Source organism: Guillardia theta (genome assembly GCF_000315625.1).
Source record: "Guillardia theta CCMP2712 unplaced genomic scaffold GUITHscaffold_51, whole genome shotgun sequence".
NCBI classification, from domain to species: domain Eukaryota; class Cryptophyceae; order Pyrenomonadales; family Geminigeraceae; genus Guillardia; species Guillardia theta.
This window is the reverse complement of record NW_005434623.1, coordinates 495,829-521,553: the sequence shown is the minus strand read 5'-3', so window position 1 is coordinate 521,553 and position 25,725 is coordinate 495,829. Positions and strand designations below refer to the sequence as shown.

Here is a 25,725-nt window from a genome sequence, read left to right as displayed (position 1 = left end):
CACAACACCCCCCCCCCTCCCTGCCTCCCTCCCTCTACCTGTGGGTCCCCATTAAGTTGACCGAGGACCGCGAGAGTTGCCACGGGGTCAGTGGCGGAGAGAAGAGAACCGAACATGAGACTCTGTAGTCTGACTCACTCAAAGACGGAGAGGAGAAGGAGCAGGAGCAGGAGCAGCAGCAGGAGCAGCAGCAGGAGCAGGAGCAGGAGCAGCAGGAGCAGGAGAAGGAGCAGGAGCAGGAGCAGGAGCAGGAGCAGGAGCAGAGGAGCGCATGGCGTTACCTCCTTGGGGCTACTCGCGTTTATGCCCGTCACTGACCCCTTGCTTGCAAGCTGAAAGAGCGTCATGCCTGTAAGATCGTTAAAGAAGAAGAAGCAGGAGAGAGGAGGAGAGAGGAGGAGGAAAGAGGAGGAAGACCGGTGACGATGGAGGAGATGACGGTGCCTACGACGGCATAGAGCTGCAAGAGAAGTGAGAAGAAAGAGAGAGGGAGAGATGAAAACAAGAGCTGACAATGATGGCAGTGAAGTTACGGAAAAAGTCCTTCTGATTTAGAGAATATCCTGACTCTGAGAAACGTTTCAGCAAGCGAGCAGACCCCCTCCCACCTCTCCTTCCTCCCTTCTCATTCTTCATCGTCCTCTCCCTCCCCTTCATCAGGATCACCGTAGAGGATGGAAGGAACGAGGTAGAGGAAGAAGACTGTATCGAAGTCCTGCAAGTCAAGTCTTTAGTCTCGACTTTTCGTGTCTTCCTCCCGCTAACTACTCTCCCACCTCTTGATACCCTCACTCCTCTTCCTCCTCACCCTCCCACTCTCTCGCTCCTCGCTCTGACCTTTCCTGGTCGGGTTGTGTTCGTGGACGAACCCGAAATGGTGCAGAGTGGCACAGACGCGATGAAGCCAATAACGATGGCGAGTACGCTAGAGGGACGAGAAGAAGGGAGTCAGAGAGAAAGGAGGGAGCAGGGAGCAGGGAGCAGGGAGGAGGGTGCTTGCACCTGTCCGAAGAGAACCAGTATGAAGTGTTGAAACGCTGGAGCAAGTTGGCGAAGAGCGTGCAGGCAAGTACCTGAGCAACATCAGCAGCAGCAGCGTCAGGGAGGGAGAGCCTCACCAGGCCGACCACACCAGCCGCTTGGTTGCTTGCCTGAGCGTTGATGACCTCCTCAGCCATGATTGGAGAAAGCATGCTGATATCGGTTGAGAGCCTCCGAGAGCGACAGAAGAGGAGACAGCGGACGTCAGAAGAGCGAGCGAGGCAGAGAGTACTAGCACAAACTTACAACAATGGCCGAAGGGATCTACACACTTACAGTCTTTGTCATTTCCGCATAACACTCATGTGATCGCTCATGCTTCTTGTTTTCATCCTCGCAGTAGGATCCCCAACATGCTGCGGGGAAAGTCAAACTAAATATTTCTTTCCTTCTCCTCTCCACTCGAACTTGGACCATTCGAACCATTCCATTCATTTGTTACTTTGCAGGCCATGGCAAGCTCAATCCAGTCTCCCTCTCTCTCCTCCCTCTCTCCTTCCTCTCTCCTCCCTCTGTCTCTTCCCTCGCTCTCCTCCTCCTCTCCTCTCTCCCTCGCTACGCCTCATTCTTTTCCTCTCCATGATTCGGTGCTTCATGACCTGTACCCAACTTTTTCACTCACTTCACAACCCCGACACAATGACAACCCACCCTATAAATGAGCGGATATTTCAAGTCAAAGTACCCGTACTATATGACCCCTTATCCTTCACCACCCCTGCCCCAACTCTTGAAACTTTACCCCTCATCCCCGGACATCTCAGTCATCTCGCCTGAGGCGGGTGGGGAAGGCTGGTCAGGAAAAGGGGTGGGGGTCAGAATCGATATTAGAATAGAGGGGGTACATTGAGCTGATATGGTGGGTAGTGGTACTTGAAAAATGACGGGTGGGTGGATCAAGAATAGATCGGGGAAGGGACAAACTCAGCAGGGCGACCGAGCAGGAGTAGGAGAAGGAGAAGAAGGAGCAGGAGAAGGAGAAGGAGAAGGAGAAGGAGGAAAGAGGTTGTGTCTATCAGAAGAACTTTCGTTCCTCGTGTATCATAAGACAGGAAGGTCAATCATGTTCGAACTTCTCGTTAAAATCACCGACCTCCACTCCGCCATGGAACCCGCGCAGACGATGGGTCTCAATCTGACAGGAGAGAAGAACGAGGTCTACGACAGGTATTTCTCTTCCTTCCCTTCTTCGTCTTGTGATCCTGCTGTAGCATGCCGACCGGCGGGGCCCCGTGGGCTGAGCATGGATATGACATGCGTGCAACAGATGTAGGGCGCTGTTCATATGCTCACTTGACGATCACACGTGTCACCAAACATCCAGTCGAACTTTTGCTTAATCCCTTCATCCGCATGCATCACCCTCCTCATTCACTTTGTTTCCATCATTGTACTGATCCCCTCCCACCACTCATCTCCTCCACCTGGCGCTGACCCCCAGTAGGCTGCAGGACTAGCAGCAGAAGGAGGAGCTAACGGACCCTTCGCGTGCGACAACGACGGGTTCAAGTGCTTCATCTTCAATCGTCAAGCCTTCGACAACGGCGGTGATGCTGCCGTTGATATTCGCTCCCAAGTCTGATGCTGCTGCAGTCGTGGGCGACACTGACAGCATCTACACCAACTTTGGTAGGACGAAAGGAGGAGACGCGCTTTATTCTCATGCATCTTATTCGATGTTGCAGGCACAGGGGCTGAGATCGCACATACGCGGGTCCCTCCCGACGGAAAACTCGGAGGAGGAGGAGGAGAAGGAGGAGGAGCTTCAGCACGTGCGAAGCCTTTATGCAGCCTTGGCGAGGTGAGAGAGGATAAGAAGTTGATGGAGGATGACGCTTGACGCTCAGGACTGTAACGGTCTGGGATGATGCTGAGAAACAGCCATTTGGTGTGAGGAGATGTTACGAGATAACAATTGAGATAATAGTTGAGACGATTGCAACCATGTCAAATAATTTTACACTGGGAACCGAACAAGCACTCGATGTCGCACACCGGGGGAAGGATGCAAATCTCCTGCTCCTGAAGGAAGAAGACCATCAGACAGTGACAGAAGAGAGAGCAAGAGAGCAGAAAGGAAGAATCAATGCGAGAGCAAGAGTGGAGGAGGGTGGAGGAGATCGGCAAGAGCAAGATGGGAGGAGACTGACCGGCTGGAGGACGTCGTTGACTTTGAGCTCGGGGTTTAGCGCTTCCAACCGGCTCCTAGTCATGAGGAACTTGTCGGCTAGGCGGTCGATGTAGTCGCCAGGTCGCACCCGGTAGGTGACCCCGATGCTGAGGTCAGCATAGGCGCTCGGAATGTCGTCGGGGTTTGTGAGGTGAGGGTTTGACATGTAGAGCTGCAGCCAGTCAGTCCCGTAGAGCTTCCCCACATCCTGCAGCGTCTCTCCATCTCGCAAGCAGTGCCGGCACTTGAGCACGCGGAGTTGGAAGCAGCGGCGAGAGGCGCTGATGGGGATGGTGGACTGAGCGACAAGGCATAGGGAGGCGGCGAAGTCTTGGAGGGAGGGCGTCCAGTCGATCTGAAACTTGTCTGCCACCCTCGTGATGCGGAAGTTGCTCGGGGCCCGGGTGTAGGGGTCCACCACTATGCTGACAAGGCTCTGCGAGCAATCGGCGCATGGCAGGAGGTAGCGAGCGTTGAGGTAGACCGGGCTTGCGCAGCTGCTTCCAGTCGCCCGGAAGCGGATCACAGCACCTTCGGCATATCGCCCGCCAGCCTCGTAGTCCTGGGGGACACAGTCGGAGCTGGAGGAGGGGCAGCCGAAGAGAACCATGTTGGGAGAGATGCCGATGGAGAAGCAGCGGTCCACAAGCGAGGCAGGCAGGCAGGCTCCTCCCTGCCCGCAGGTTCCCTCTGGTCTCGTGGCGATCGCGTCGCCCACGTAGGCCTCGTACGCTGCCTGGCTGCCCGAAGAGGGGTAGGAGGTGGCTCGCATGCAGATCTTGTACGACTGCCCTCGGTCGACCTCCCTCGCCTTGAACGAGAACGTCTGGTTCCATAACGTGTAGCCCGATCGCTGAAAGCTGCTTGCGCCTGCGTGCACGAGGCTACCTGAGGCAGGCCGCTGACTGTAGTCGGCATAGTCGATCTTGACTCGGTCGTCCACGTTGCGATCGAAAGCATAGAAGTTGATGTTGACCGTCTCTCCGACCGTGAGGTTGAAGACTCGGTTCGGGATGGCGCAGTCCTTCAGATCCTGGCTAAGAGGAAACAGATCGCCAACACAGGCCCATTCCGGAGCAGCTTCGAAGACGTACATGCTTTCGTACTTCAAGATGGCGGAGAGGGGAGGGTAGCAGACTTGGTTGGTGTAGGCAATCGATATCTTCCATCCTCGGCCGGACGGAACGCTCCAAGTCTTACTGAGGTATGAGAACTTGGGAGCAGTACGGTTGCACAAGTTGAGACCGGGAAGAAAGGGGCCAAGGCAGAAATTCCAAGTTACAGCCATGCAGTTGCTGTCGAAGCATCCCAACGCAGCGTCGTTGGGATACGTTTGAACAGAGACATCGGATATGGCCATCTGATTGTAGACCAGGAACTCTTTCTGAATCACCTTGTCGTTGGTGTTCGCATCCACAAACACCATCGCTGCTGGGGTCGCATCGTCGATTATCCCGAGGTCTGTCTGAAGCCTCCAGGCGTCCAACGGTAGCCCTGTGAAGGCTCTATAATTGACTCGGTCGACGGTCAAGGCCCCTGAGGACCTGGCAACAGCGACAGGCGCTCGGTCGAGGTACGTCTGATTCATCGGGTCCTGCCCATGTGCAGGCGGCACGAGCTGCACAGCAGAGGCAGCAGTGACCCCGGAGGACTGAAGCTGAAGAGGGGGAGAGCTGGAGATGCTCGCGAGGTCAGATACGTTGAGCAAGAGACCCTGCGAGGAGACGGGACAGCTCGTGGAGCTCTCGTACAAGTCTCGGGTGTTGAGCGCGACATCGCGGTAGATCCGAATCTCGTCAAGGTCCACGTTCGCATAGATCTTGCTGGACCCGCTGCCGGCGCCCACCTGGAAGAGGGCAAACGGCTCGAGGGCGAGGGGACGAGAGTAGCTGAACATCCAGTCAGACACTCGTCCTATCGGGGAAGTGAAACATCTCACCTTGCGCTGCTCGACATGGTCTCGATCGCCCACTGCGATGCGCTGCTGCTTCTCGCGTACAGATAGAGGGTGACGGTGCTGCCGCCGGTCACTTCTATGCGACCAGTCAGCAGCCACCAGTCTGACTTCGCCTGATTGATGTTGGTGCAAACTTGCTCGAGCTTTGACGAGCTCGCGCTTTCGCTCAGAAACGCCTGGAGGCAGAAGGAGCTACTGCCGCTCGCTCCCGTCCAGCTGTACGACAGTTGGTAACCCTTACTGGTGCTGTTCTTCATGTTGCCCATGATGGGGATGTATGCAGTGCCAGTGGAAGAGGAGGGGCTTGAGAAGCGCGAATCAACCACGCGGACGAAAGATTGTAGCTGAGAAAGAGGAGAAGATCAAACGAGGAGCCGCAAACCAAAGCAGATGGAAAGTCACCGTCAAAGAAGAAAAAGAATGTAGAGAGGAAGAATTCACGCTCATAAAGGAGCTCGAGGATTCTCTGAAGACGAGATATTTTCCTGCTCGCGTGTTGTCGAATCTGCAAGCACACACATCAGCATCGAGGAACAAGTAAGTAATCGAGCATACCCGATCGCTTCAACGATCAGGAGGGAGAAGAGACCTCCCAGCAGGAAGCCTCTCATCCTCCTCAACTCGATCGCAAACCTTGTCGCCCTCACTGATTGCTCATCACGTTTGCCTGCTCACTGCGAAGACTTGAAGTCATCAACACTCATGTATCAACACTCATGTATCAACACTCATGTACACAAGTTTCAATGCTGGAGTGTCTTTGCTACCATGGCAGCATAGTCGCCACGGGTGACAAGAAAGAGCAGCCCGTGCGTTCTCATCACCCTGGAAGCTCTCTTGAGCCTGATCCCCTCACACGCACTATTGTCGTCGTCATGCCTGCCTCTCTGCCTCTCTGCCCCTCGCCCCTCTGCCCTCTTCGCGTGTCCTTCCTCGCCCTCTCATTCGGTTTGCATATTGCGTTCATATCTGAGGTCATTTCTTTCGCTCGTTTCCTCTTTCACCTCCGTTTACTCCTTACCCTCTCCCTTTCCGCTTTTCCTCTTGACTCTACTCCTATTTAAATCTTTCTTTCTTCCCTTCATGCTCTTCTCCTGCGAATCTTGTTCTTCCGATTCATCCTCCTATCCCACTCTCTCTCCTCCCTTTCTCTCTTCTCTTCCCTTCCCCTCCCCTCCTTCTCTTCCCTTCCCTTCTCTCTTCTCTCTTCTCTCTTCTCTCTCTCCTCCTCTTGTCTCCTCTCTCCTCTGCTGTTCCTTGCAGAACTCTGCTCTGCCATCAGTTCATGCCCTTTCGTACGAAGAAGTGAGAGGGGTGGGTATTTGCGATAAGGAGGGTCCAAGAAATCGGGGGGTTGTATTCTCCCCTAGTCCATCCAGAAGGATTGGAGTAAATGTGAGGGGTAGGGTTAAGGGCTGGACTTGCTGGATTGGGTAGGTAGTCGAACGGAAAGAGTGGGGGTAGTGGTCATGTGGTTTGACACAAGCTTGAGGAAATTGGATTGAATATAGAAAAAGTAGGACAATGGAAGGACAGTGGGCGGAGACTAGAGACTTCACTTAATCAGACAAGCTTCGAAGCTTTGGTTGAGCTGCTGGCGATCAAGATTCTTGCCGATGAAGACGAGCTTGTTCATCTGCTGCGCTCTCAGATCCTCCTCTCCTCTCCTCTCCTCTCCTCTCCTCTCCCCTCCCCTCCCCTCCCCTCCTCTCCCCTCCCCTCCTCCCTTCACTCACGCGAACTTCATCCTTTCCCCAAGGCGAATGTGGTTCTCCTTGAAACATCATATGCACACCCTACGGGAAGTGAGGGAGGAGGGGAGAGGAGAGGAGGAGAGGGGAACCTGGAACACAAACTTGGAGTCCATACCCTGCAAGGGCGTTAGACGAACTGCTCGGGCAAGCAGGAGGGTTCTTCACCTTGATAGATAGAACGCCTTTAGATCGATAGATGTCTTGTCCCTTCTCCTTCAGCAACGAGCTGCCACTAGTTCACACCCCTCCTCCCTCTCTCTTTTCTGCCGCTGTTGCTGCTGCTCCTCCTCCTCCTCTTTCTCCTCCTCCTCCTAGCCATCACCTGATCCATCCGTTGGTCTTGTCCAGGTCGAGCTCCCCCTGCACGCTCACTCACTCACTCACTCACTCGTGAACCGGGCCGTTACCTCTCGCATGATCCCAACGCTCGTCACAGCCGAGTCGTGCATGTGCTCCTGCAGCACGTGAGACACGCGCCTGATGCATCGCCTGACAAGCAAGGAGACGGCACGGGTAGAGGACGAGGACGAGGACGAGGAGGAGGAGGAGGAGGAGGAGGAGGATAGAGGAGCAGCAGTAGCGCACATGGTCACTAAGGAAGTCTGGCTCCATCTTCATGATGCGCTGCCCTCATGTCAGCATCTCATGCCACGTCAGCATCGAACCTCGAGGTCAAAGGCTCCGATGCCCAGGATCTTGTCGACGGGCTGAGAGAGCCAGTAAGCGACGAGGAGGCGGAGGGAGCTAAGGGATCAGCAGCAGCAGCAGCAGCGACAAGGGAGGAGGAGCATACCACTTGCGCCATCTGGCAGGGAATGATCTCGGACATGCGATTGAGCTGACGAAGTCGCTGCTGGACCTGGAGGAGGATGAGGAGGCGAGGCAGCGGGGAGGGAGCGACCCTCCACCTCTCGGAGCTGCTCTTCGGAAACCAGGTCGATCTTGTTGAGGAGGATCTTGTCAGCAAAGACAACCTGAGCACAAGGTTACGCGCTCCTCCCCTCAAGCCCTCGACCTGCTCGATCGACTCGTTCTCGACCCCCTCCGGCTTCTCCTCGTCGAGATGCTGGAGGATGTGCTGCTTCCTGTCACCTCCTCGCTCAAGCAACAAGCGTCACCTTAGCGTCCACCACTGTCAGCACAGCATCGACTTTTGCTTGAGCCTTGCGATGACATCAGACCCGACCAACTGCGAGAACAGCAGAAAGAGGGACGAGGAAGACAAGAGGAGGAGGAGGAGGAGGAGGAGGAGGAGGAGGAGGAGGAGGAGGAGGAGGAGGAGGATGGTAACAAGAGCGAGAGCGAGCACGAGGACAAGGAGGGATTTTGAATTGCAGCACACACCCTGATACTTTCATCCATGAAGAAAGTTTGAATCACGGGCGCTGGGTCAGCCACTCCTGGAGGCGGATGATGTCAGAGAGGGAGAGCCCCAGGAGGGGGAAGGGTGAGGAGGAAGAGAGGTGGACGAGGAGAGCAGAACGGTGGAGAAAAACCTGTAGTCTCGATCAAGATAGCGTCGAGCCTGGTCTTTCGTTTCAAGATCTTGCTCAAGATCCGTATGAGGTCACCTCTGAAGCAAAATCTTACTCCTCCTTCTCTCTTCTCCCCGCCCTCTCCGTCTACCTCACAGTGCAGCAGATACACCCGTTGTTCATCTCGAAGATCTCCTCCTGGGTCTCAAACCGCTGCTTCACCAGGCTGTCGTCGATGCCGACCTGCCGTCCCTCCCTCAGCTGAGAAAGGGATCATTCTCACATCTCCTGCCGCCATCACCTCGCCGAACTCGTTCTCGATGACCGCGACCTTGAGGCCATGCGCTCCGGTCAGGATGTGATTCAGCAGCGTCGTCTTGCCCGCTCCGAGAAAGCCCGTCAGAATTGTGACGGGGACGTGGCCTGACAGGAGCATCAGACCCGCCCAAGGGACCACAGCGACTTCTGTATTAGCCTGAAATTTACTGCCCTATGATGATGAGTAAAGCAGGACGATGCGACTCGAGAAGGAAATGAGACTGGAGGAGGAGGAGGAGGAGGAGGAGGAGGAGCAGCAGCAGCAGCAGCAGCAGCAGCAGCAGCAGCAGCAGCAGCAGCAGGGGCGACACAAGAGAAGGATAGAAGAACAGAAGGAAAGAGAACAAAGAAGAGAGGAGAAGACCGGGGGTAGGAGAGGAGAGGAAGAAACGATGAACGGAAGGAAGGAAGAAATGAACGGGGTCAGGGTGTTGGAACAAGTAAGGAAAGGCAGGGAAGGAGAAGAAAGAAGAGAGCAGAGCAGAGCAGAGCAGAGCAGAGCAGAGCAGAGCAGAGCAGGACAGTAAGGATGAGACAAGTTCACCTGCTTTCAAATGTTTGACGTTCTAGTGACCTTATGTCTCGCCCCCTCCTCTCCTCCTCTCTCACTCTCCTGCACAGATGCTCCTCGAAGCCTCAGGAATTCATACCAACGTACCTCAAGAGCTTCTTGCCGGATGCTACATCTGCCCTCAAGTAAGTGCGGCTCTCCTTCTCCTCCACTGTCACCGTAGCCCTTTTCTGTTAGTTCCTCTTGCCTCCCTGCCTCACCTCCTTCCCTCTGCTAACCTTTCATGCAGTCTTCCTCCTTAGATGATTTTGTCGACTACAAAAAGTTGTGGAGCACGTTGATGGGTAACATAAAAGAAGAGGGAGGGAGGGAGGGCAAACAGGAAGACAGGAGGGAAACGGGGGGGGGGGGGGGGGAGGGGAGAGAGGAGAGAATTTGTGATTGAACTGTCAGATCTGGTGGAGGACCCTTGCTTCTCCTCCTCTATCTCTGCCTCACAACTAGCGCGGAGCTTCAAGCTCTCCAAGTTTGTGACGGGCAAGCGAGTTGCTCCGACCCGCCACTCCTCTGACCCTCTGACAGGGAACGAGGATGTCTGTTGCCTCCTCCATCCCTCCCTCAAACTCGTCACAGGTGAACAGGACACTCATCATCATCATCATCATCATCATCATCATCATCATCATCATCATCATCATCATCATCATCACCATCATCATCATCATCATCATCATCATCATCGTCATCATCATCATCATCATCATCATCATCATCATCATCATTTTCCTCCTCCTTTTCCTCCTCTTCCTCTCCTTGACTCTCTCACGCAGACCCTAGTGCTGGACGTAGCTGGACGGTAACTGAGGATCTTCCAGCTGGTGGGAGGAGGAGGAGGAGGAGGAGGAGGAGGAGGAGTGCAGCTGACAGTCCTCAGGCACCAGCGTGATGTTGGAGGAGGCTGCAATCAGCGTCCTCGATGCAGAGATTCAGCGAAAGTTCTCATGGTGGGATGCGGATGGAGCAGACACTTGCGCACTGTTCTGCTCGTGGATGCAGCAGGTGCTGGCTGAGGCTGAGGAGGAACGGAAACATCAAGCGATGGACATTGAAGGAACAAAAGAAGCCTTGAGGAGCAAGCTTGCGCGTATGACGAGGAGACTTCATCCCGTTAGCTCTGAACCTTCACCGGAGGCCGATTGGGAGGAGCTGCGGGAGAATTTACCGGAGGAAGGAAAGGAGCTGCTGAAGAGGATGAGGGAGGAGGAGCCTGCGGTCGACCTTCCTCGCACGTGGCATCAGCTGCAGCTGAATCAGATCGGCTGCTACTCCTTGACGGAGCATGTGGGAGGAGGATACGAGCGTGTATGGCGTTTCCTCACTTCCTCCTCCCTCCTCCCCCTCACCTCCGTCGGCTTCAACCACAGCTGCTCTCCCAACCTCCTCCGCCTCTGCATCGGTCCCATCGTTCTCTTTCGCTCCTCTCGCTCCATCCGAGCTGGCGAGCAGCTCACCATCTCGTACGTGGGTACCGACCAGCTGAGGTGGGCAAGGAAAGAAGTCGGAAGGAGAGGAGGCTGACCGGGAGTGAGGCAGGGAGCCGAGGGCAGTGCGGCTGTCGCAGGAGCGAGGAGGGTTGGGTGGAAGAGACTTCCTGTGCAGGTAGAGCATACTGCTGCCTCGTCCTCTAAATTGGCTCGAAGATGCAGCGTGTGCCTCAAGGAGGAGGAGGAGGAGGAGGAGGAGGCGCAAGAAATTGTGACCGAGCTCCCCGTCTCCCTTCGCGCTCAGATCTCGCTAGCAACAGCCGAGGAAAGAATCGAAATGATTGAGGTCGAAGAGGAGGAGGGGAGGGGAGGGGGAGGAGTAGAGTCGAATAACAAGGCGGCAAGCAGAGCATCTTGGATGGCAGCGCGTTCAAGGTAGAGGCTGAAGGCAGCGTGAACGAAGAGATCAAGGCGAGGGTGAGGCTACAGCATCGAGATGAGATGGAGCTCATGATACAGGTTGCTCCATTATGATATTCATCATCTCCTCCTCCTCCTTGTCCTGCTTCTTCTCCCTCTTCTTCCCCTTACTCCTCCTCCTCCTCCTCCTCCTCCTCTTCCTCTTCCTCCTCTTCCTCTTCCTCATCCTCTTTCTCCTCCTTTCCTTCTGGTGTCTTTCACCATTCACTTTCTTTTTCTTTTCTTCATCTCAGATGGGGCTAGCAGAACTTGAGCTCAAGCATTGGAGGAGAGCGACTGACACATTCTTGCGAGCGAGAGTGAGAGCAAAGAAGCGATGGCTGCCTGCTGACGCGAGGTAGAGGACGAGGAAGCAGAGGAGGAGCAGAAGCAGAAGGAGCTGGGGAAGAGACAAGGAGGGCCTGGGACTGACGAATGAAGCAGAGACGAGGTCTTTGTGAGCTTCTTACTGCTGAGCTTGGTGGGACGAGTGGCAGAGCAACTGGTGAGAGGGGGAGGAAGAGGAGGATCCGATGACGGCAAGATGCAGGAGGAGGAAAGTGAAGGAGACACTGAGAAGGACCAACGGTGGCAGCGTTTGCTCATTACGCATGCGGGACTCGTTGTGGGGATGGTGGAGGAGGTTTATGGGAGGAGAGCAGGAGGAGCAATGCTGGGAGAAAAACTCTGCGATGCTGGGAGACAGACCAGCTGGCGATCGCCTGTGATGGAGGAGCTGAAGGCTGTGACGGACAAATGCTCTCTTCCTCCTCAGCTTCCTCAGCGAGTTATGGACGCTTTGCAAAGTTTCCTGCGCTCCTCCTCTCCTCCTGCTGCTCCTCCTTCCTACCCTCCTCCTAAGCGACCTCGCAACAGCGAAAAAACTTCTGCACACCCGGAAGTTGTCGCCTGTTACTTGAAAGCTGAAGCTGAAGGGTCTGCAGGAGGAGGAGGGGGAGGGTATTCCTCGCCTGCACGTGAAGGATCTACCACCTGAGATGTGAGAAAATCATGTGCAGGAGGACAAAAGGCAGCGGAAGAGGCTGAGAGGAGGAGGGAGAAGAGGGCGGGGGCTGAGGAGGAGGAGGGAGAGGAGGGCAGGGGCTGAGGAGGAGGAGGGAGAGGAGGGCAGGGGCTGAAGCTCCAGCAGGTTCTGGGAAGAGTTCATGATGAAGAACCGGCCAGTGATGATAGAGGGGCTGACGGAGGGCTGGGAGATCGTCCGATGGGTCAGCGATGGGCAGCTGAGAACTGATCGACTTCGAGAGAGGTAAAGGAGCCAGACGCTGCTGCTGCTCATGCTGCTGCAGCTACGGCAAGGAGGAGGTGTGCGTGCACAACTGCCGAAAGAAAGTTCAGGTAGGAGGAGAAGGAGAAGGAGGAGGAAGCTAAATTAGTTTTTCTCAAGGGGATGGAGCAGTTAGAGAGCTCTTATATGTCGGTCTCAAGCTACTGCGACTGGTGGGATGCACGAGAGCGGAAGAGAGGGGAGGAGGAGGAGGAGCGTCTGCTCTACCTCAAGGTCTGTCATGCTGACGCTCCTACCCCAATGACGCGCGGGAAGGACTGGAACCTCGCGAAGCTGGAGGAAATGAAGCGAAAAGCAGACGAGAGGGAAGGAGGACAGCAGGAGGTTGAGGAGAGCAAGCAAATGACCAAGAGGATCTACAAGTGTCCGGAGCACTTCGAAGAAGATTGGTTGAACCGTTACGAGAGGAACTTTGCGTCCGATCATAGGTGCTTGTTCCTGCACGCTCCTCCATTCTCCCTTTCCTTCCCTCGTCATCTTTGAACGCTTTCTCGTGAGCTGCGGCCATCCTTCCTTTAGCTCATCTCGCTCCTCCCTTGTCTTATCTTATCTCCTTCCACCTTCCTTTCCTCAGGTTTGTTTACGTCGGTCCTGCCGGATCCTTCACTCCCTTCCACAAGGACACGCTCAACTCGTTCTCGTGGTCCTCAAATATCTGGTATTCCATCTACTCGCTCCTCCTTGTTCCCTCCCTCTACTTTTTCTCTCTTCCTTCATTCCCCTCATTCCTTGTTCTGTCTCTGCCTTCACTTCATAAATGTCTCTGTATCCTCTTGCTGCTTCAGCGTGATCTTGGTTCCGAGTGTTGTCCTCTCCTTCTCTGCTCCGTTTCGTTTCTTCTTGCTTGCCTGCTTGCTGCCTTCCCCTCGCTGACCGACCAGCAGCGGCTGCAAGAGGTGGTGGATGCTTCCGCCCGAGTACGAGCAGGAGACGCTGGATGGGGAGGGCAAGGAGCACATCTTTGACGTGCGCGAGGAGGAAGGGGAGAAGCACTGCCGCTTCGTCCTTGCGCGGCCTCGGATCACCACCTTCCTTCAGCGAGCCGGGGACACGATCTTTGTGCCGAGCGGTGAGAGCCGGGGAAGCAGCGAAAAGGAGGAAAGAGAGTAGGAGAAGGAGGAGAGAGAGGAGGAAGAAAAAGAAGAGGAAGAAAGAAAGAGGAGCGAAGGAAAAGGATCCTGCTCCTGCTCCTGCTCCTGCTCCTGCTCCTGCTCCTGCTCCTGCTCCTGCTCCTGCTCCTGCTCCTGCTCCTGCTCCTGCTCCTGCTCCTGCTCCTGCTCCTGCTCCTGCTCCTGCTCCTGCTCCTGCTCCTGCTCCTGCTCCTGGAGGCGCGGCTGGATTGAATGTGACGAGGGAGCAGGGTGGTGGCATCAGGTCGAGAACGTAGAGGACACGGTGAGCGTTAACCACAACTGGGTCAACGCGAGCAACGTGAGCTGGAGCTGGGAGCTCTTGTGAGGACTCAGAGGAGGAGGCAGACGAGCTGACGAGACTGGACAGGAAGGAAGAGGCAGAGAGGAGGAGGAAAGAACTCGGCGAGCAAGACTGCAAGGGTGTCGTACAGGTCATCCCCTGCTGCCGCTCTCTCCCTCTCTTCGCTTCTCCCTCCTCTCCTCTCCTCACGACGGCTGAGAGTTGAAGCAGGAGGTGCTGGAGTTTCGCCTTGGATGGAACTTCCGGAGCTTCTTGGTCTTTCTGCGCGAGTGCCTGGAGCTCGAGGTAGAGCAGGCCAGGCGTCTCCTCCTCCTACCGGTGGACAACAAAGACGGTGAGTTTGATGGAGAAGAAGAGGAAGAAAAGGAGATGAGGGAGCGGGGGAGAAGAGTCGAATGACGAGGAGGACGAAGAGGAGGAGAACGATGAAGGCGACTGCTAGGATTAGCTTGTGGTCGGCGGAAGCTGCGGCTACATGGACTCGAGCGACTCCTCGCCATCCTCCCCGAGGTAGCAAGGTGAGAAGAAGCCGAGAGGTGACACGTGCCATTGAAGCGACTGCCGTAGGATGTTGGGAGAAGAGGAGGAGGAAGGAGGACGGATGGAGGAAGCAAACAAGCTTCTGGTATCTCTCTCTTCACAACAAAAGTAGGACAAAAAACGGTACTCACAAGCAACCGGGGTCGCTTCAGGCATCTGAACGCAGGGGCAAAAGGGGATGGACGGAGGGAGGAGAAGAGGAGAAGAGAAAGATGGAGGAGGGGTGACGAAATACTGGAGGAGGGAGGAGCGACTACGTTACCACTTATAGGAGTTGAGGGCGCTGTTAGAGGACGATCGCTTGCAGAAGTATTCCTTGTAGACGTCCTTGATGGTCTAGACAAGCCCCAAAGATGCTTAGAGAGAGTAGAGGCAGGGAGAAGGCATGGATAATTCAAGCAGGAGGAAGAGAAGGGGGGAGTGAAGAAGTAGAAGTGTAGTGAAGGAGAACGAGGGCGAAGATGAAGCTTCACCTCGGTGATCAAGGTGGTCCAGCTGATTTCATGAGGATAGTTAAACTGAGGACAAGGCCTCTTGAATTCTCCTGGCCTCCTGCGGAAAGTCTCAGGGCGCAAGAGCAGAAGAAGAGGTTGGAGGAACCAGTCGGGGAGGTCGACGAGGGATCGACTTCTCTTTCCCGAGGTCCTCGCGCTGGGCTGAGAGGCTTCGGGAGAGTCACAAGACTTCGAGCAAGCCTTCTGCTCACTCTTCGACGCCGTGGACGCTGACCCGAGATGCCCCCGATCGCTGAGGAGAGCATGCTCCTTGCTTGACAGCGAGAGGTCCGACAGACGCCTGAGAGTAGGACAAGGTGGGGAGATGTCACGAGACACACAAGTCTTTGACTCCTCACCTGATTGTGTGACTCTGCTGAACATTTCTCAACTCTCGCGAGCGCAAAATGCGAAACTTGGCATCTGAGGTGAGAGTGAACGAGGGGACTGGGAGAGCTGCATAGACCTTGTGAGTCCTCCTGCTCAAGACTTTCTAACAGATCCTTGAGAGTCGTGTTCTCGTCCATGCAATGGGCATGCAATGACAGCAGAGACTGTTTGGCTTCTGACGGCAGGTCCAGCTCACGGATCTCCTCCTGCCTGAACTTTGACAACTCTGAGACGTTGTCTATCTTGAGATTTTCCAAGCATTCACGCAGACTCTGCTGGGTGTTGACAGACTCTCGAATGTCCAGCCTCGACAAAGACTCGCGCTGCATAATGTCCTGCTTGCCTGCTACCGCCAAGACCCTTCAGTCCCTGTAAACCACATCCTCAACCTCTGCACATCGTTACGTTTTTTCCTCGCATCCTTGTCATAATCTTTTCATTACTGTGAGCTTTACAGCATAATCGGGTCACACATCAGTCTATCTTTGATGAAATCAAACTCCTGTTGCCTTGCACCAAGGTAAGAGTGAGAGTGTATGTATTTCTTGTCGGTTCTCAAATCATACCTGCTAGTATATGTTGCTTATTTTTCCATTTTGCTTTCCGATTGGTTTCTCAAGTTTGCCTACTATCTACCTCGTGCAACTTCCTTTATGTCTGCTACCCTGCTGACCCTCTGAAATCTTTGAATTCTTTTGTTCTCCAACTACCAGTCCACCCTAGTTTTCTTATTATTGAATGAGTCCTTGCACATCAATGAGTTGCTGATTGATTCTCTCATGGCTCGTCACGAGGATGAAATCTTTTAGCATGCATCTTTCGCTCCTTGTTGCATACATCTTTCCTTCTTCTCCTTGCACTTCATATCCATCTCCTCCACAATGTCCACATTCGGTTCCTTTTTTGTTTTAAGTTTACAACTTATTGTATAACAATAATACTTTAATGAATGACTAGGAGTACCCACCCAGTGAGCGTATGGCATAAAGTCTGCAAAAAGGGGGTACAAGTATAGTCCTTCTTGGTAACTCTACCCCCTTCTTTCACTCGCAAGTACCCACCCTTTTGTAGTGCTTTTTCTGACAAATGATTACATCAAAATTAAAATAATAATAAATTTTGTAATAATCATTTTTATGAGCCAGTGTCAGTCCCCAATTGACCAGTGGACCCCTCATCTAGGCATTCAAGTTGAGCTATAGGGTGGGGTGGGGTGTAGGTATTGTAGTACATTTCGATCCCCAACTCTCTGCGAGGCTCGTCGCGTACCGTACGTCATCTGTACTCACCGCCGCCGCACAGCCGGCGGGCCCGGGCCTGCCGCATCATTGAATGCCGCGGCCCGGGCCGGGCGTGACAGCCTCCGGCCTGCGGCCGGGCCGCCGCTGGCCGGCCGGGCCGCACTGCAGCCCGGCCCCGGGTAGCCTGTCACTACGGTACGGCCCTGTCAGTACCGTACGCCGGTCGGAGCCGCGCGCCCGGCGCCGGCGGGCCGCGCCGGGCCGCGCCTACTCAGTGACCGGCCGCGACGGTACCGTACGGGACGGAACCCAGCCGCCGCCTGGGGCCCGGGGCCCGGGGTCGGACGGTCACACCGTCACTCCGATCAATCTGACGCCCCGGGCCCCGGGCGCCGGATCGGCACCGGTCACCGGCGGGGCCCGGCCGGCGGCTGAACCCGGTTCGGAGTCTACTGACGGCGGCCCCGGCCGGGTTCAACCCGGACCGTTGACTCGTGACGGGGCGGCCGCCGGTTACTAGGCTACTCAGCCTGATATGCAGTGCCGCTGAGCGTGTGCCGCACTGGCCACCGTGCTGGCACAGTGCCAACCATTGAACCGTCATGATGCTCACGCCACGGCAGGGCCGCCCGGCCGGGCGCTGAGCCCGTACTACGGTACGGTCAGCCTACTGAGGGCCTCGGTCACGCGGTGACGGGGACTCCGGCGGGACGAGTCGGGAGTCCGATCACCGTGACACTGAGTGTAGTCACACAGTGACGGTGACGCCGGGAGCTAGTGGTGACCGTGGTCCGGGGCCGACACTGTGACAGCCTGAGAGTGGGCACTCAGTCGGATCATCAGCCTGAGTGCCGAGTCGGATCGGACGGTCCACTGCGGCCAATCGCCACGCCCGGCCCGCGCCGGGCCGGTGCCGCGGCGGCTGCGCCCGGCCCTGAGTCAGACGGTCACCTCTGTCGGACTCTCCCGGATCGGTAACTGAGTAAAGTTTACGCCGGGCCTCAAAGTATAATAATATTTTGAAATTTCAAGACCCAGGCAGAAATCTCTTATGAAAATTGAACTGATGCGAATGGCATTCATATTCAAAGACTGCAAATTGGAAATGTCTGATTCATGCCATACACCAATTTTCTCTCTTTCGATTCAATACTGCCATTACCATTTCAAATATTTGATGAAAAAAATACCAATCATTCCATTCCATTTGAACCCGGCACGCGAGCATGGCGGCCATGACAAGGGGTGCTGTAGTAGAAAGTGGGAAAGCAGGATAGAAAGGATGGCAGACAGAGAGGAGGAGAGAAGGAGTAATAGATGTCATAGATGAAGCGATTAGAGGATGACAGGAGAGATGATAGCATAGATGAAGTGATGAGAGGTAACGATGTATTTTACTATCAGAAAGGAAATGTGAAGAAGCAGAATAGAACAGATTTGGGTCCTCAGAGAATACAATCATGTTGAAATGGATCATGGTGATTCAGATGATTTGGTTAAACAATGAAGCGAAGAAGTTTAGTAGTAGGTCGGACATGACAAAAGATCCAGTAGGTCATGAGAAAAGACTTGGTCAACCGATGCTATCATGCAATACTTGAAAGTTGTATCTATCATCTCATGTTCCTTTTAGATTCTCCCTGAAGTCCGATAGTGCGACATGACGGATCTATCAGCCTTTCTCCCTGAGGCTCTCTCACAAAAGCGAAGGCTCCGCAGTCTCTTCCTCTTCCAGGTCTATGTCTCTGCCTTCGCCGGTCTCATCGCCTTCGTCTTCCCCAAGGCCTTTGGCGTCTTCTTTACCGACGGCTCTGTCTCTGACGGCGTTCACTCGGGCGCTGGCGCCAGCAACTCCCAGGGCTCTGTGGCCCACTTCATGATCCGCCTCTACGGTGCTCTTCTTGGCACGCAGGCTTGGCTGGTGTGGGTGGTGGCCAAGGTGGACGACGGATACGTGAAGCGAGCTTTCATCCAAGGCTACTTCGGCTGCTTCGCCGCATCCCTCGCCGCTGTAGTGGCGGCACATGCTCAGGATGACGGGACGATGGCCGGGCATTTCTTCGGGGCTCTCAAGATCGTGATCCTAAGCATCCTCACCGCCGGCTACGGCTGGTTCGCTTTCTTCCAACCCCCAGCTGTCTACGAGCTTCCCAGAGACCATTAACAGCCATCTTCCTTGCTGCCTCACTCTCCATCTTGGGGCGGAGCTGGAGGCGGCAGTCTGATTCGCACGTGCAGTTTGCCTGCTTCTCCCGGGCTCCAGTCCAGCTGCTCTGTGGTCCTTGACATCTCTCGCAAGTGACAGACCTCATCAGATCTAGAGATTTTAAGTTACCTTGAAGTGAAACGAGACTAACCCTCCTGCTTCTCCATCTCCATCCTCCCCTATCTCCACTTATCCCTAGCTGTCCCTCGCGTGGCATGCTGGGTTCAAGTTCCTTGCAGCCGTGTAGAAGCTTCTCTTGCTGCCTCTCTGACATGGCGCTCGCAATCTCCCTGGAGCGCCTGCAAGCCCTGCGGGATTTCAGCGAATCAGCACAAGGAAAAGCTGAGTCTCCTGTACCTGCATCACTTTGTCGTCCGTGCGATCCCCCAGCAGTGACAAGGCAAGCGCTGCCTCTCTTCTCACCCCCCAGTCTGAATCCTGTGAACCCGTCAACCTTTCCTCTCCTTCCCCTCTCCCTCACCTGCAGCATGAAGAGCATCTGACCACATATCCTCTGATTCCCTTTGAGCGACACTTTGCTTGCAACCTGACAGTTGAAAGTCAAGGGACGAAGGGTCATAGGCACGCTCGACCTGCACAGCCGACTGTCGGACAGCAGGGAGAGGATGCAGCATGTACTGCAGCGTGAGGCTCAAGAATCTCTCGCGTACTCCCTGTCACAGCATCTCACTTCCACGTCTCACATCTCCGTGTCTCCATATACGTCGTCACGAGCGCTGAGGCTCGCGTCGGTGATCACCTTGACTGCAGACGACCGAACCTGCGGGTTAGTGAGACTGTTACCATCAGTGACCTCCTTCATCACCTGCTCTTCGGGGTCTTGAAGTGCGTGGAAGACAATGGACAAGGAGTTCTGGTCTCCTTCATGTACCTCAGGTCATTGTCAAGTCGTCGGACTCTCGAGCCAGAGCTGATTTACAAGGCGAGAAAGGGTACGGACTGCAGCAGCTCGAGCAAAAGGAGGACCGAAGTCGATCTTGTGACGGATACCCCACAGGATGTCTTCATCGTTCTTCTTGAAATTTCCGAGAGCGTCAGTCTGCACACAGGTCAACAGGTCAGCTCTTCTCTGCTGCAGAAGCTTGCATCCTGACCGCAGCAGCACGGACCGAAGGGTCGGAGTCTTCGAGGTGAGCAAGCAGCATGTTTGCCAACTTGAGGTTCCTCTCGTCTTGTTCTATGATACCTTGCAGTGCCATAATCGTCGCTCGTCGCACCTGAGACATCCCAAATTCGCGACCCACCATCGATAGCAAGCACCTCTCACCTTCGCATCATCGACAAAAAGGTATCTGCTCAGACTGTTGATCATCCCAGAATCGCCCTGGGTCATAGTCACAAGCAGGGATGAGCTCGGAGCGTGAGACCTTGGGAGCCAGCTCTCTCAAAGCTTCAATCACGACGACTAAGAGCTTCGGTGAGCAGCCCTCTAGCTGCCCGTAGACCTTGTCAGGGCTGCGTCTAACTCACACCTCAATGCCCTGCACCTTGCACGCCAGTGCTGACACTACTCGCTTCTCCCCTCTTGGACAGATTTTCGGCAAAGTCTTGGCGGCAAGGATTTGATCCTACAGAGGAAGTCAACCAAGAGACAATGGAACAGTCGTAACAGTACTTGCTCGCTTCCCCTTTCCAGGTGATTCAACAGAAGCGACCCTGCCTCGGTGTCTTTAACAACCCCTCGTCCCAACGCGTTGCTCACCGGCCGCTGAAGTTGGAGCATCGGCAAGCTCTAACTCCACCGGTACGCCTGGACCAGCATCAACGCAATCACGATTTGAACCCTCCAATCCTACCTGTAATAAGACATTGTACGTCGGACACCAAAAGTCGTGCCTGTTCCTGGTGGATCGTGAGTGGGGGGCAGGATGAAATGAGGAGAAAAGGTTGAGGGTCCAAGGTTGAGAGGGATGTACACTCTAGCTCGGCTACTTCTTAAGAGATGTCACGAGCATTCTTGCTTCAAGTGGCCGAGCAGAAGGAATATTTGCCGCCTTCAAACATCGCGAGACAAGGGTAATGTCGGGCAATGAGAACTAGCGGCAACACAACTACTGCTAGGCGAATCTCACGGTCACCTGCGAGAGCCCCAAGAGCATGAAATCATCCTCATCCAAGTCTGCCAAGTAGCGTGCGGGAACGCCTGTAGGTGCAAGACTCTCATCCTCAGAGCATGTGTCTACACGGAACTCACCATCATTCTCAAGCGGTTGAGGGTCAAAGCCCATCAGTTTCATGAAAGAACTGATCTATCCTCACTCATAGTTAATGGAACATGCGGTAAAGTCTGGGAGGACCTGGGGTTGTTGCCATGTACGTATGTCTAGTCTCGACGCTTTCGCAGGTGAGAGAACACTACCATGCTGTCAGAATCTCTAACGGAGACACTGTGAAATCTCGTACCTTCCTGCTCCCCCTGCTCCCGCTCCTGCTCCCCCTGCTCCCCCTGCTCCCCCTGCTCCCCCTGCTCCCCCTGCTCCCGGCGTTCCCGCTGCTCCTCCGGCCCCTCCCCCATCCCCTCGCCCGCTCTTCCTCGGGCCCATACCTCCGCCGCCACACCCTCACCTACCCCACCCACCCCTTTCCCCTCGCTGACCCCTACTATCGACCTGATTTTTAACTCAACTGAGGCCGGGCCGAACTCGGAAGGCCCGCATGCCGGGTCCGGGGGACTCATGATGAGCCTCCGAGGCTCCGGCAGTCTTGTCAGCCGCGCAGACTGAGACGCCCGGCACCGCCAGCCGCTGAGCCTACGCGCGAAGCCGCGCAGACTCAAGCAGGGAGGGCCGCAAGCAACAGTCTGTAGGAGGTTTAACAAGCAGCAGGAGCACAATGATGGGGACCTCCGAGACATGATGAAACAGTCTCTTAGACGCGATACTGACCCCGGCCGGCGGCGGCGGCGGAGGCATCCGACTGACCGCTGTCCGACCGTCAGTCGTCCCAGGCGGACCCCCGGGCAGCGCCGGCTCCTTGTCGGCGGCTGCCCTTTCTCCGTCCGCGACCCGGCTCTGCCAGGCCCACCGTGCCACAGTGACTGGTGACTCCGACAAGCGGCTGCGGCGGACGTACTAGGGCCCCCGGCGGCGGTCAGTCAGCCGGGCTGCCACCGGGCCCGGCTGCCGCTGTGTGCCGATATAGTGACGCCGGTGCTCGTTGCTTGCCCCTCTCTGCGGCTTGTCTACCGTGGCTTCCCGCGTGGGCTCAGTCAGCGGCAGTGTAGCCCGGGTCTGGTTCAGCTTGGCAGTGCCGCACTCGCCGTCGCGGCTCCCAGGTTCCGAGGGCCTTACCCTGATCCGATGATCCGGCCGCGAGTAAAATTCTCTTGTCGTCTGGCCCGGCCGTCACCGACGGTCGGAGGCTCGCCGGGACCCGCCGCGTTGCCACCGCCGTGTGCATCCCGGCGGGGCACCCTCGAAGCACCAGCCTGAGACGGTCGGCCTCGGCGCGGCCCCGCTGTGACAGTTGCCAGCCTGCCAGTGTACTTTTGGTCTTGATTTTTGTGCAGCTTCTTGCTGTGCGCTGTGTGCATGGCAGGTTTAGCTTTTTCCTTCTTTGTTTTGCTTCCAACAGGGCCCGGCCATCGGTGATCGACGGCGACGACGCTGCAGCAGTACCAAAGGTCTAAGTTTTAATCGCAGAAGGTAAAGTACCCCGCCCGAGGAGGAGTCTTCGCCGGAGGTCTCCGACTCCTGCTTTGTTTTGCTTGAGTGTTTGTGCAGCTTCTCGCTGTGTGCTGTGTGCCTGGAGGTTTAGCTTGTTCCTGCTTGTTTTGCTTGAGGCACTTTTTACCTTCTGCCAGTAAATCCATTGTACCGTCCGTGACATGGGCTGGTACTCCTCCTCGAGCGTTCATCCCTCTTGCCATCTCGCCGGACGGTACCCTGCATCCTGACACCCTCCGCTTCATCTGGTATCTCGCGGACATCATTGCTCAGCGCTCGATGCCTCTTGAGAATAGGATTTAAAAAGTGCCTCAAGCAAGAGGATGCGGCGTTTGGTCGGCACTTCGTGCCTGATGACGGCCCTGCTGCTGAGGTCCTGGCTCGCAAACGCGCCGCCACCTATCAGCGCCTCACTATGCAGCTTCTGCTTCTCGCTGTGGACTGTGTGCCTGCCGGTTCAGCTTGTTCCTGCTTTGTTTTGCTTACCTCCTGCCAGTAAATCCTATACCCCCCTATTGACAGCTCCTCCTCGGACTTTGTCGAGTCGCCCGAGGAGTCTTCGCCGGAGGTCTCCGACTCCGATGGGGGACACCCTTCGAGTGGCGCCGACGATCGGCGCGGAGCTGGCGAGGCGTCTCCGTCCCTCACTGTGACGTCGGGTGCCTCCGGAGAGCTCGACACCACTGGGGTGCTTGCTGCTGGTCCGAGCTCGCCTGCTTCCTCCCCGGCATCGGTCGGGTCACGCCGGTCCTTGGGCATTGCCGCGGCGTCGCCGCCGTCACGGGCGGCTACCACTGACTTGGCTACCGCTGACTCGGAGGCTAGCCGCGAGGAGGACTACCAAGCTCGAGCGGTACCGTGTTCCAGTGTCCAGCCTCCCTCCGTCCGCTGCCCCTGGCGGACCCCCGGGCAGCGCCGGCTCCTTGTCGGCGGCTGCCCTTTCTCCGTCCGCGGCCGCCCGCTTTGTGGCGGCAGCGGACGTCTCGACTGACAGTGGTCAGTCGGCTGCCTCCGGGTATCGCGTCTAAGGGATTTTCTTCCTCCTGCATGCTCCTGCTGCTTGTTGCTTGATTGCCTGACCCTTAGGCTGCTTGTCTGCGCGGCTTCGCGCTTGGGCTGGCGATGCCGCGTCTGGGTGCCAGCAGTGCTGGTTCTTTTCGGGCTTGTGTTTTGTGTGTGTTTGTGCAGCTTCTCGCTGTGGACTGTGTGCCTGGAGGTTTAGCTTGTTCCTGCTTTGTTTTGCTTGAGGCACTTTTTACCTTCTGCCAGTAAATCCTATATTCCCTATGCAGCTGACGCTGGAGGCGCTCTTGTCTGGTGCCAGGCGCATGACGCCCTTGCGGGCGCAAGCACTTCTCGAGCGGGTGCGAGGATTTACTGGCATAAGCCAGAGGACAGCTCCTCCTCGGACTTTGTCGAGTCGCCCGAGGGGGAGTCTTCGCCGGAGGTCTCCGACTCCGATGGGGGAAACACGTCGAGTGGCGCCGACGATCGGCGCGGAGCTGGCGAGGCGTCTCCGTGGGCTGGCGATGCCGCGTCTGGGTGCCAGCAGTGCTGGTTCTTTTCGGGCTTGTGTTTTGTGTGTGTTTGTGCAGCTTCTCGCTGTGGACTGTGTACCTGCCGGTTCAGCTTGTTCCTGCTTTGTTTTGCTTGAGGCACTTTTTATCTTCTGCCAGTAAATCCTATATCCGTCCCTCACTGTGACGTCAGGTGCCTCCGGAGAGCTCGACACCACTGGGGTGCTTGCTGCTGGTCCGAGCTCGCCTGCTTCCTCCCCGGCATCGGTCGGGTCACGCCAGTGGATTTACTCAGTATAGGATTTACTCGCAGAAGGTAAAAAGTGCCTCAAGCAAAACAAAGCAGGAAAGGCAGAAGGTAAAAAGTCCTCAAGCAAAACAAAGCAGGACAAGCTAAACACAAACACACACAAAACACATAGCCCGAAAAGAACCAGCACTGCTGGCACCCAGACGCGGCACCGCCAGCCCAAGCGCGAAGCCGCGCAGACAAGCAGCCGAAGGGTCAGGCAATCAAGCAACAAGCAGCAGGAGCATGCAGGAGGAAGAACATCCCTTAGACGCGATACCCGGAGGCAGCCGACTGACCACTGTCAGTCGAGACGTCCGCTGCCGCCACAAAGCGGGCGGCCGCGGACGGAGAAAGGGCAGCCGCCGACAAGGAGCCGGCGTTGCCCGGGGGTCCGCCTGGGGCAGCGGACGGAGGGAGGCTGGACACAGGAACACGGTACCGCTCGAGGTAGTCCTTTGCTTGAGGCACTTTTTACCTTCTGCCAGTAAATCCTCTGTAGTGTCCTCCTCGCTAGCCTCCGAGTCAGCGGTAGCCGAGCCGCCCGTGACGGCGGCGACGCCGCGGCAATGCCCAAGGACCGGCGTGACCCGACCGATGCCGGGGAGGAAGCAGGCGAGCTCGGACCAGCAGTAAGCACCCAGCGCTTGGGCTGGCGCTGCCGCGTCTGGGTGCCAGCAGTGCTGGTTGTTTTCGGGCTTGTGTTTTGTGTGTGATTGTGCAGCTTCTCGCTGTGGACTGTGTACCTGCCGGTTCAGCTTGTTCCTGCTTTGTTTTGCTTGAGGCACTTTTTATCTTCTGCCAGTAAATCCTATATCTTCCAGTGGTGTCGAGCTCTCCGGAGGCACCCGACGTCACAGTGAGGGACGGAGACGCCTCGCCAGCTCCGCGCCGATCGTCGGCGCCACTCGAAGGGTGTCCCCCATCGGAGTCGGAGACCTCCGGCGAAGACTCCGCGGGCGACTCGACAAAGTCCGAGGAGGAGCTGTCCTCTGGCTCGAGAAGTGCTTGCGCCCGCAAGGGCGTCATGCGCCTCGCACCAGACAAGAGCGCTTCCAGCGTCAGCTGCATAGTGAGGCGCTGATAGGTGGCGGCGCGTTTGCGAGCCAAGACCTCAGCAGCAGGGCCGTCATCAGGCACGAAGTGCCGACCAAACGCCGCATCCTCAAGAGGCATCGAGCGCTGAGCAATGATGTCCGCGAGACTCCTTATAGGATTTACTGGCAGAAGATAAAAAGTGCCTCAAGCAAAACAAAGCAGGAACAAGCTGAACCGGCAGGTACACAGTCCACAGCGAGAAGCTGCACAAACACACACAAAACACAAGCCCGAAAAGAACCAGCACTGCTGGCACCCAGACGCGGCATCGCCAGCCCAAGCGCGAAGCCGCGCAGACAAGCAATATAGGATTTACTGGCAGCAGATAAAAAGTGCCTCAAGCACAAGCAGC

The 25,725-nt window shown here is 56.0% G+C and overlaps 9 protein-coding genes across 9 annotated transcripts in view; 3 read left to right on the top strand and 6 right to left on the bottom strand.

Annotated features, from left to right (window-relative positions):
* GUITHDRAFT_164085 (hypothetical protein) overlaps nt 1-1,178 on the bottom strand; it is a gene marked incomplete at both ends in the record, with an annotated part of 5,407 nt that extends 4,229 nt beyond the window's left edge. The window contains 8 exons of the mRNA XM_005829652.1: nt 39-122; nt 282-349; nt 418-460; nt 514-569; nt 667-715; nt 838-925; nt 1,003-1,037; nt 1,074-1,178. Of these exons, the coding sequence (XP_005829709.1) occupies nt 39-122; nt 282-349; nt 418-460; nt 514-569; nt 667-715; nt 838-925; nt 1,003-1,037; nt 1,074-1,178 (528 nt within the window). The remainder of the gene's footprint in view (nt 1-38; nt 123-281; nt 350-417; nt 461-513; nt 570-666; nt 716-837; nt 926-1,002; nt 1,038-1,073) is intronic.
* A 924-nt stretch (nt 1,179-2,102) lies between these two features.
* Nucleotides 2,103-2,938, top strand: GUITHDRAFT_153522 (hypothetical protein; the record flags this gene model as incomplete). The annotated part of the gene is made up of 4 exons (XM_005829651.1): nt 2,103-2,208; nt 2,253-2,588; nt 2,635-2,842; nt 2,889-2,938. Coding segments are annotated over 2 exons (329 nt in total), but the record flags the coding sequence as incomplete, so codon positions are not given.
* A 50-nt stretch (nt 2,939-2,988) lies between these two features.
* Nucleotides 2,989-5,779, bottom strand: GUITHDRAFT_141119 (hypothetical protein; the record flags this gene model as incomplete). The annotated part of the gene is made up of 5 exons (XM_005829650.1): nt 2,989-3,063; nt 3,192-5,100; nt 5,151-5,512; nt 5,571-5,673; nt 5,724-5,779. 5 exons carry the CDS (start codon nt 5,777-5,779, stop codon nt 2,989-2,991), a joined length of 2,505 nt encoding a protein of 834 aa, XP_005829707.1.
* Nucleotides 5,780-6,723: 944 nt separating this feature from the next.
* Nucleotides 6,724-9,882, bottom strand: GUITHDRAFT_158114 (hypothetical protein; the record flags this gene model as incomplete). The annotated part of the gene is made up of 17 exons (XM_005829649.1): nt 6,724-6,804; nt 6,905-6,964; nt 7,012-7,038; nt 7,088-7,148; nt 7,245-7,282; nt 7,330-7,377; nt 7,508-7,546; nt 7,588-7,629; nt 7,716-7,781; nt 7,831-7,896; nt 7,938-8,000; nt 8,041-8,085; nt 8,267-8,322; nt 8,419-8,495; nt 8,549-8,640; nt 8,699-8,820; nt 9,858-9,882. 17 exons carry the CDS (start codon nt 9,880-9,882, stop codon nt 6,724-6,726), a joined length of 1,008 nt encoding a protein of 335 aa, XP_005829706.1.
* A 289-nt stretch (nt 9,883-10,171) lies between these two features.
* GUITHDRAFT_141117 (hypothetical protein) lies at nt 10,172-14,564 on the top strand (the record flags this gene model as incomplete). Its single annotated transcript, XM_005829648.1, has 17 exons — nt 10,172-10,767; nt 10,927-11,056; nt 11,116-11,229; nt 11,424-11,527; nt 11,614-11,674; nt 11,720-11,812; nt 12,114-12,169; nt 12,320-12,439; nt 12,480-12,528; nt 12,692-12,906; nt 13,053-13,136; nt 13,363-13,547; nt 13,839-13,932; nt 13,979-14,042; nt 14,123-14,246; nt 14,355-14,430; nt 14,480-14,564. 17 exons carry the CDS (start codon nt 10,172-10,174, stop codon nt 14,562-14,564), a joined length of 2,250 nt encoding a protein of 749 aa, XP_005829705.1.
* A 452-nt stretch (nt 14,565-15,016) lies between these two features.
* Nucleotides 15,017-15,665, bottom strand: GUITHDRAFT_141116 (hypothetical protein; the record flags this gene model as incomplete). Its single annotated transcript, XM_005829647.1, has 4 exons — nt 15,017-15,116; nt 15,182-15,247; nt 15,306-15,369; nt 15,413-15,665. 4 exons carry the CDS (start codon nt 15,663-15,665, stop codon nt 15,017-15,019), a joined length of 483 nt encoding a protein of 160 aa, XP_005829704.1.
* A 2,469-nt stretch (nt 15,666-18,134) lies between these two features.
* Nucleotides 18,135-18,941, top strand: GUITHDRAFT_153519 (hypothetical protein). The gene has a single exon (XM_005829646.1). The coding sequence runs from the start codon at nt 18,238-18,240 to the stop codon at nt 18,739-18,741; it is 504 nt and encodes a 167-aa protein (XP_005829703.1). The 5' UTR covers nt 18,135-18,237; the 3' UTR covers nt 18,742-18,941.
* Nucleotides 18,942-19,007: 66 nt separating this feature from the next.
* Nucleotides 19,008-21,041, bottom strand: GUITHDRAFT_111394 (hypothetical protein; the record flags this gene model as incomplete). Its single annotated transcript, XM_005829645.1, has 16 exons — nt 19,008-19,091; nt 19,141-19,221; nt 19,265-19,330; nt 19,377-19,457; nt 19,508-19,564; nt 19,610-19,665; nt 19,771-19,843; nt 19,899-20,021; nt 20,072-20,128; nt 20,172-20,237; nt 20,277-20,372; nt 20,420-20,460; nt 20,507-20,554; nt 20,601-20,646; nt 20,883-20,947; nt 20,999-21,041. 16 exons carry the CDS (start codon nt 21,039-21,041, stop codon nt 19,008-19,010), a joined length of 1,083 nt encoding a protein of 360 aa, XP_005829702.1.
* A 3,988-nt stretch (nt 21,042-25,029) lies between these two features.
* Nucleotides 25,030-25,451, bottom strand: GUITHDRAFT_111393 (hypothetical protein; the record flags this gene model as incomplete). Its single annotated transcript, XM_005829644.1, has 2 exons — nt 25,030-25,073; nt 25,124-25,451. The coding sequence occupies 2 exons, from the start codon at nt 25,449-25,451 to the stop codon at nt 25,030-25,032; spliced, it is 372 nt and encodes a 123-aa protein (XP_005829701.1).
* Between the last annotated feature and the right edge of the window lie 274 nt (nt 25,452-25,725).

What these genes read in the sequence shown, in the direction of transcription:
- GUITHDRAFT_153519 (XM_005829646.1), top strand. Translation starts at nt 18,238, where the DNA reads ATGACGGATCTATCAGCCTTTCTCCCTGAGGCTCTCTCACAAAAGCGA.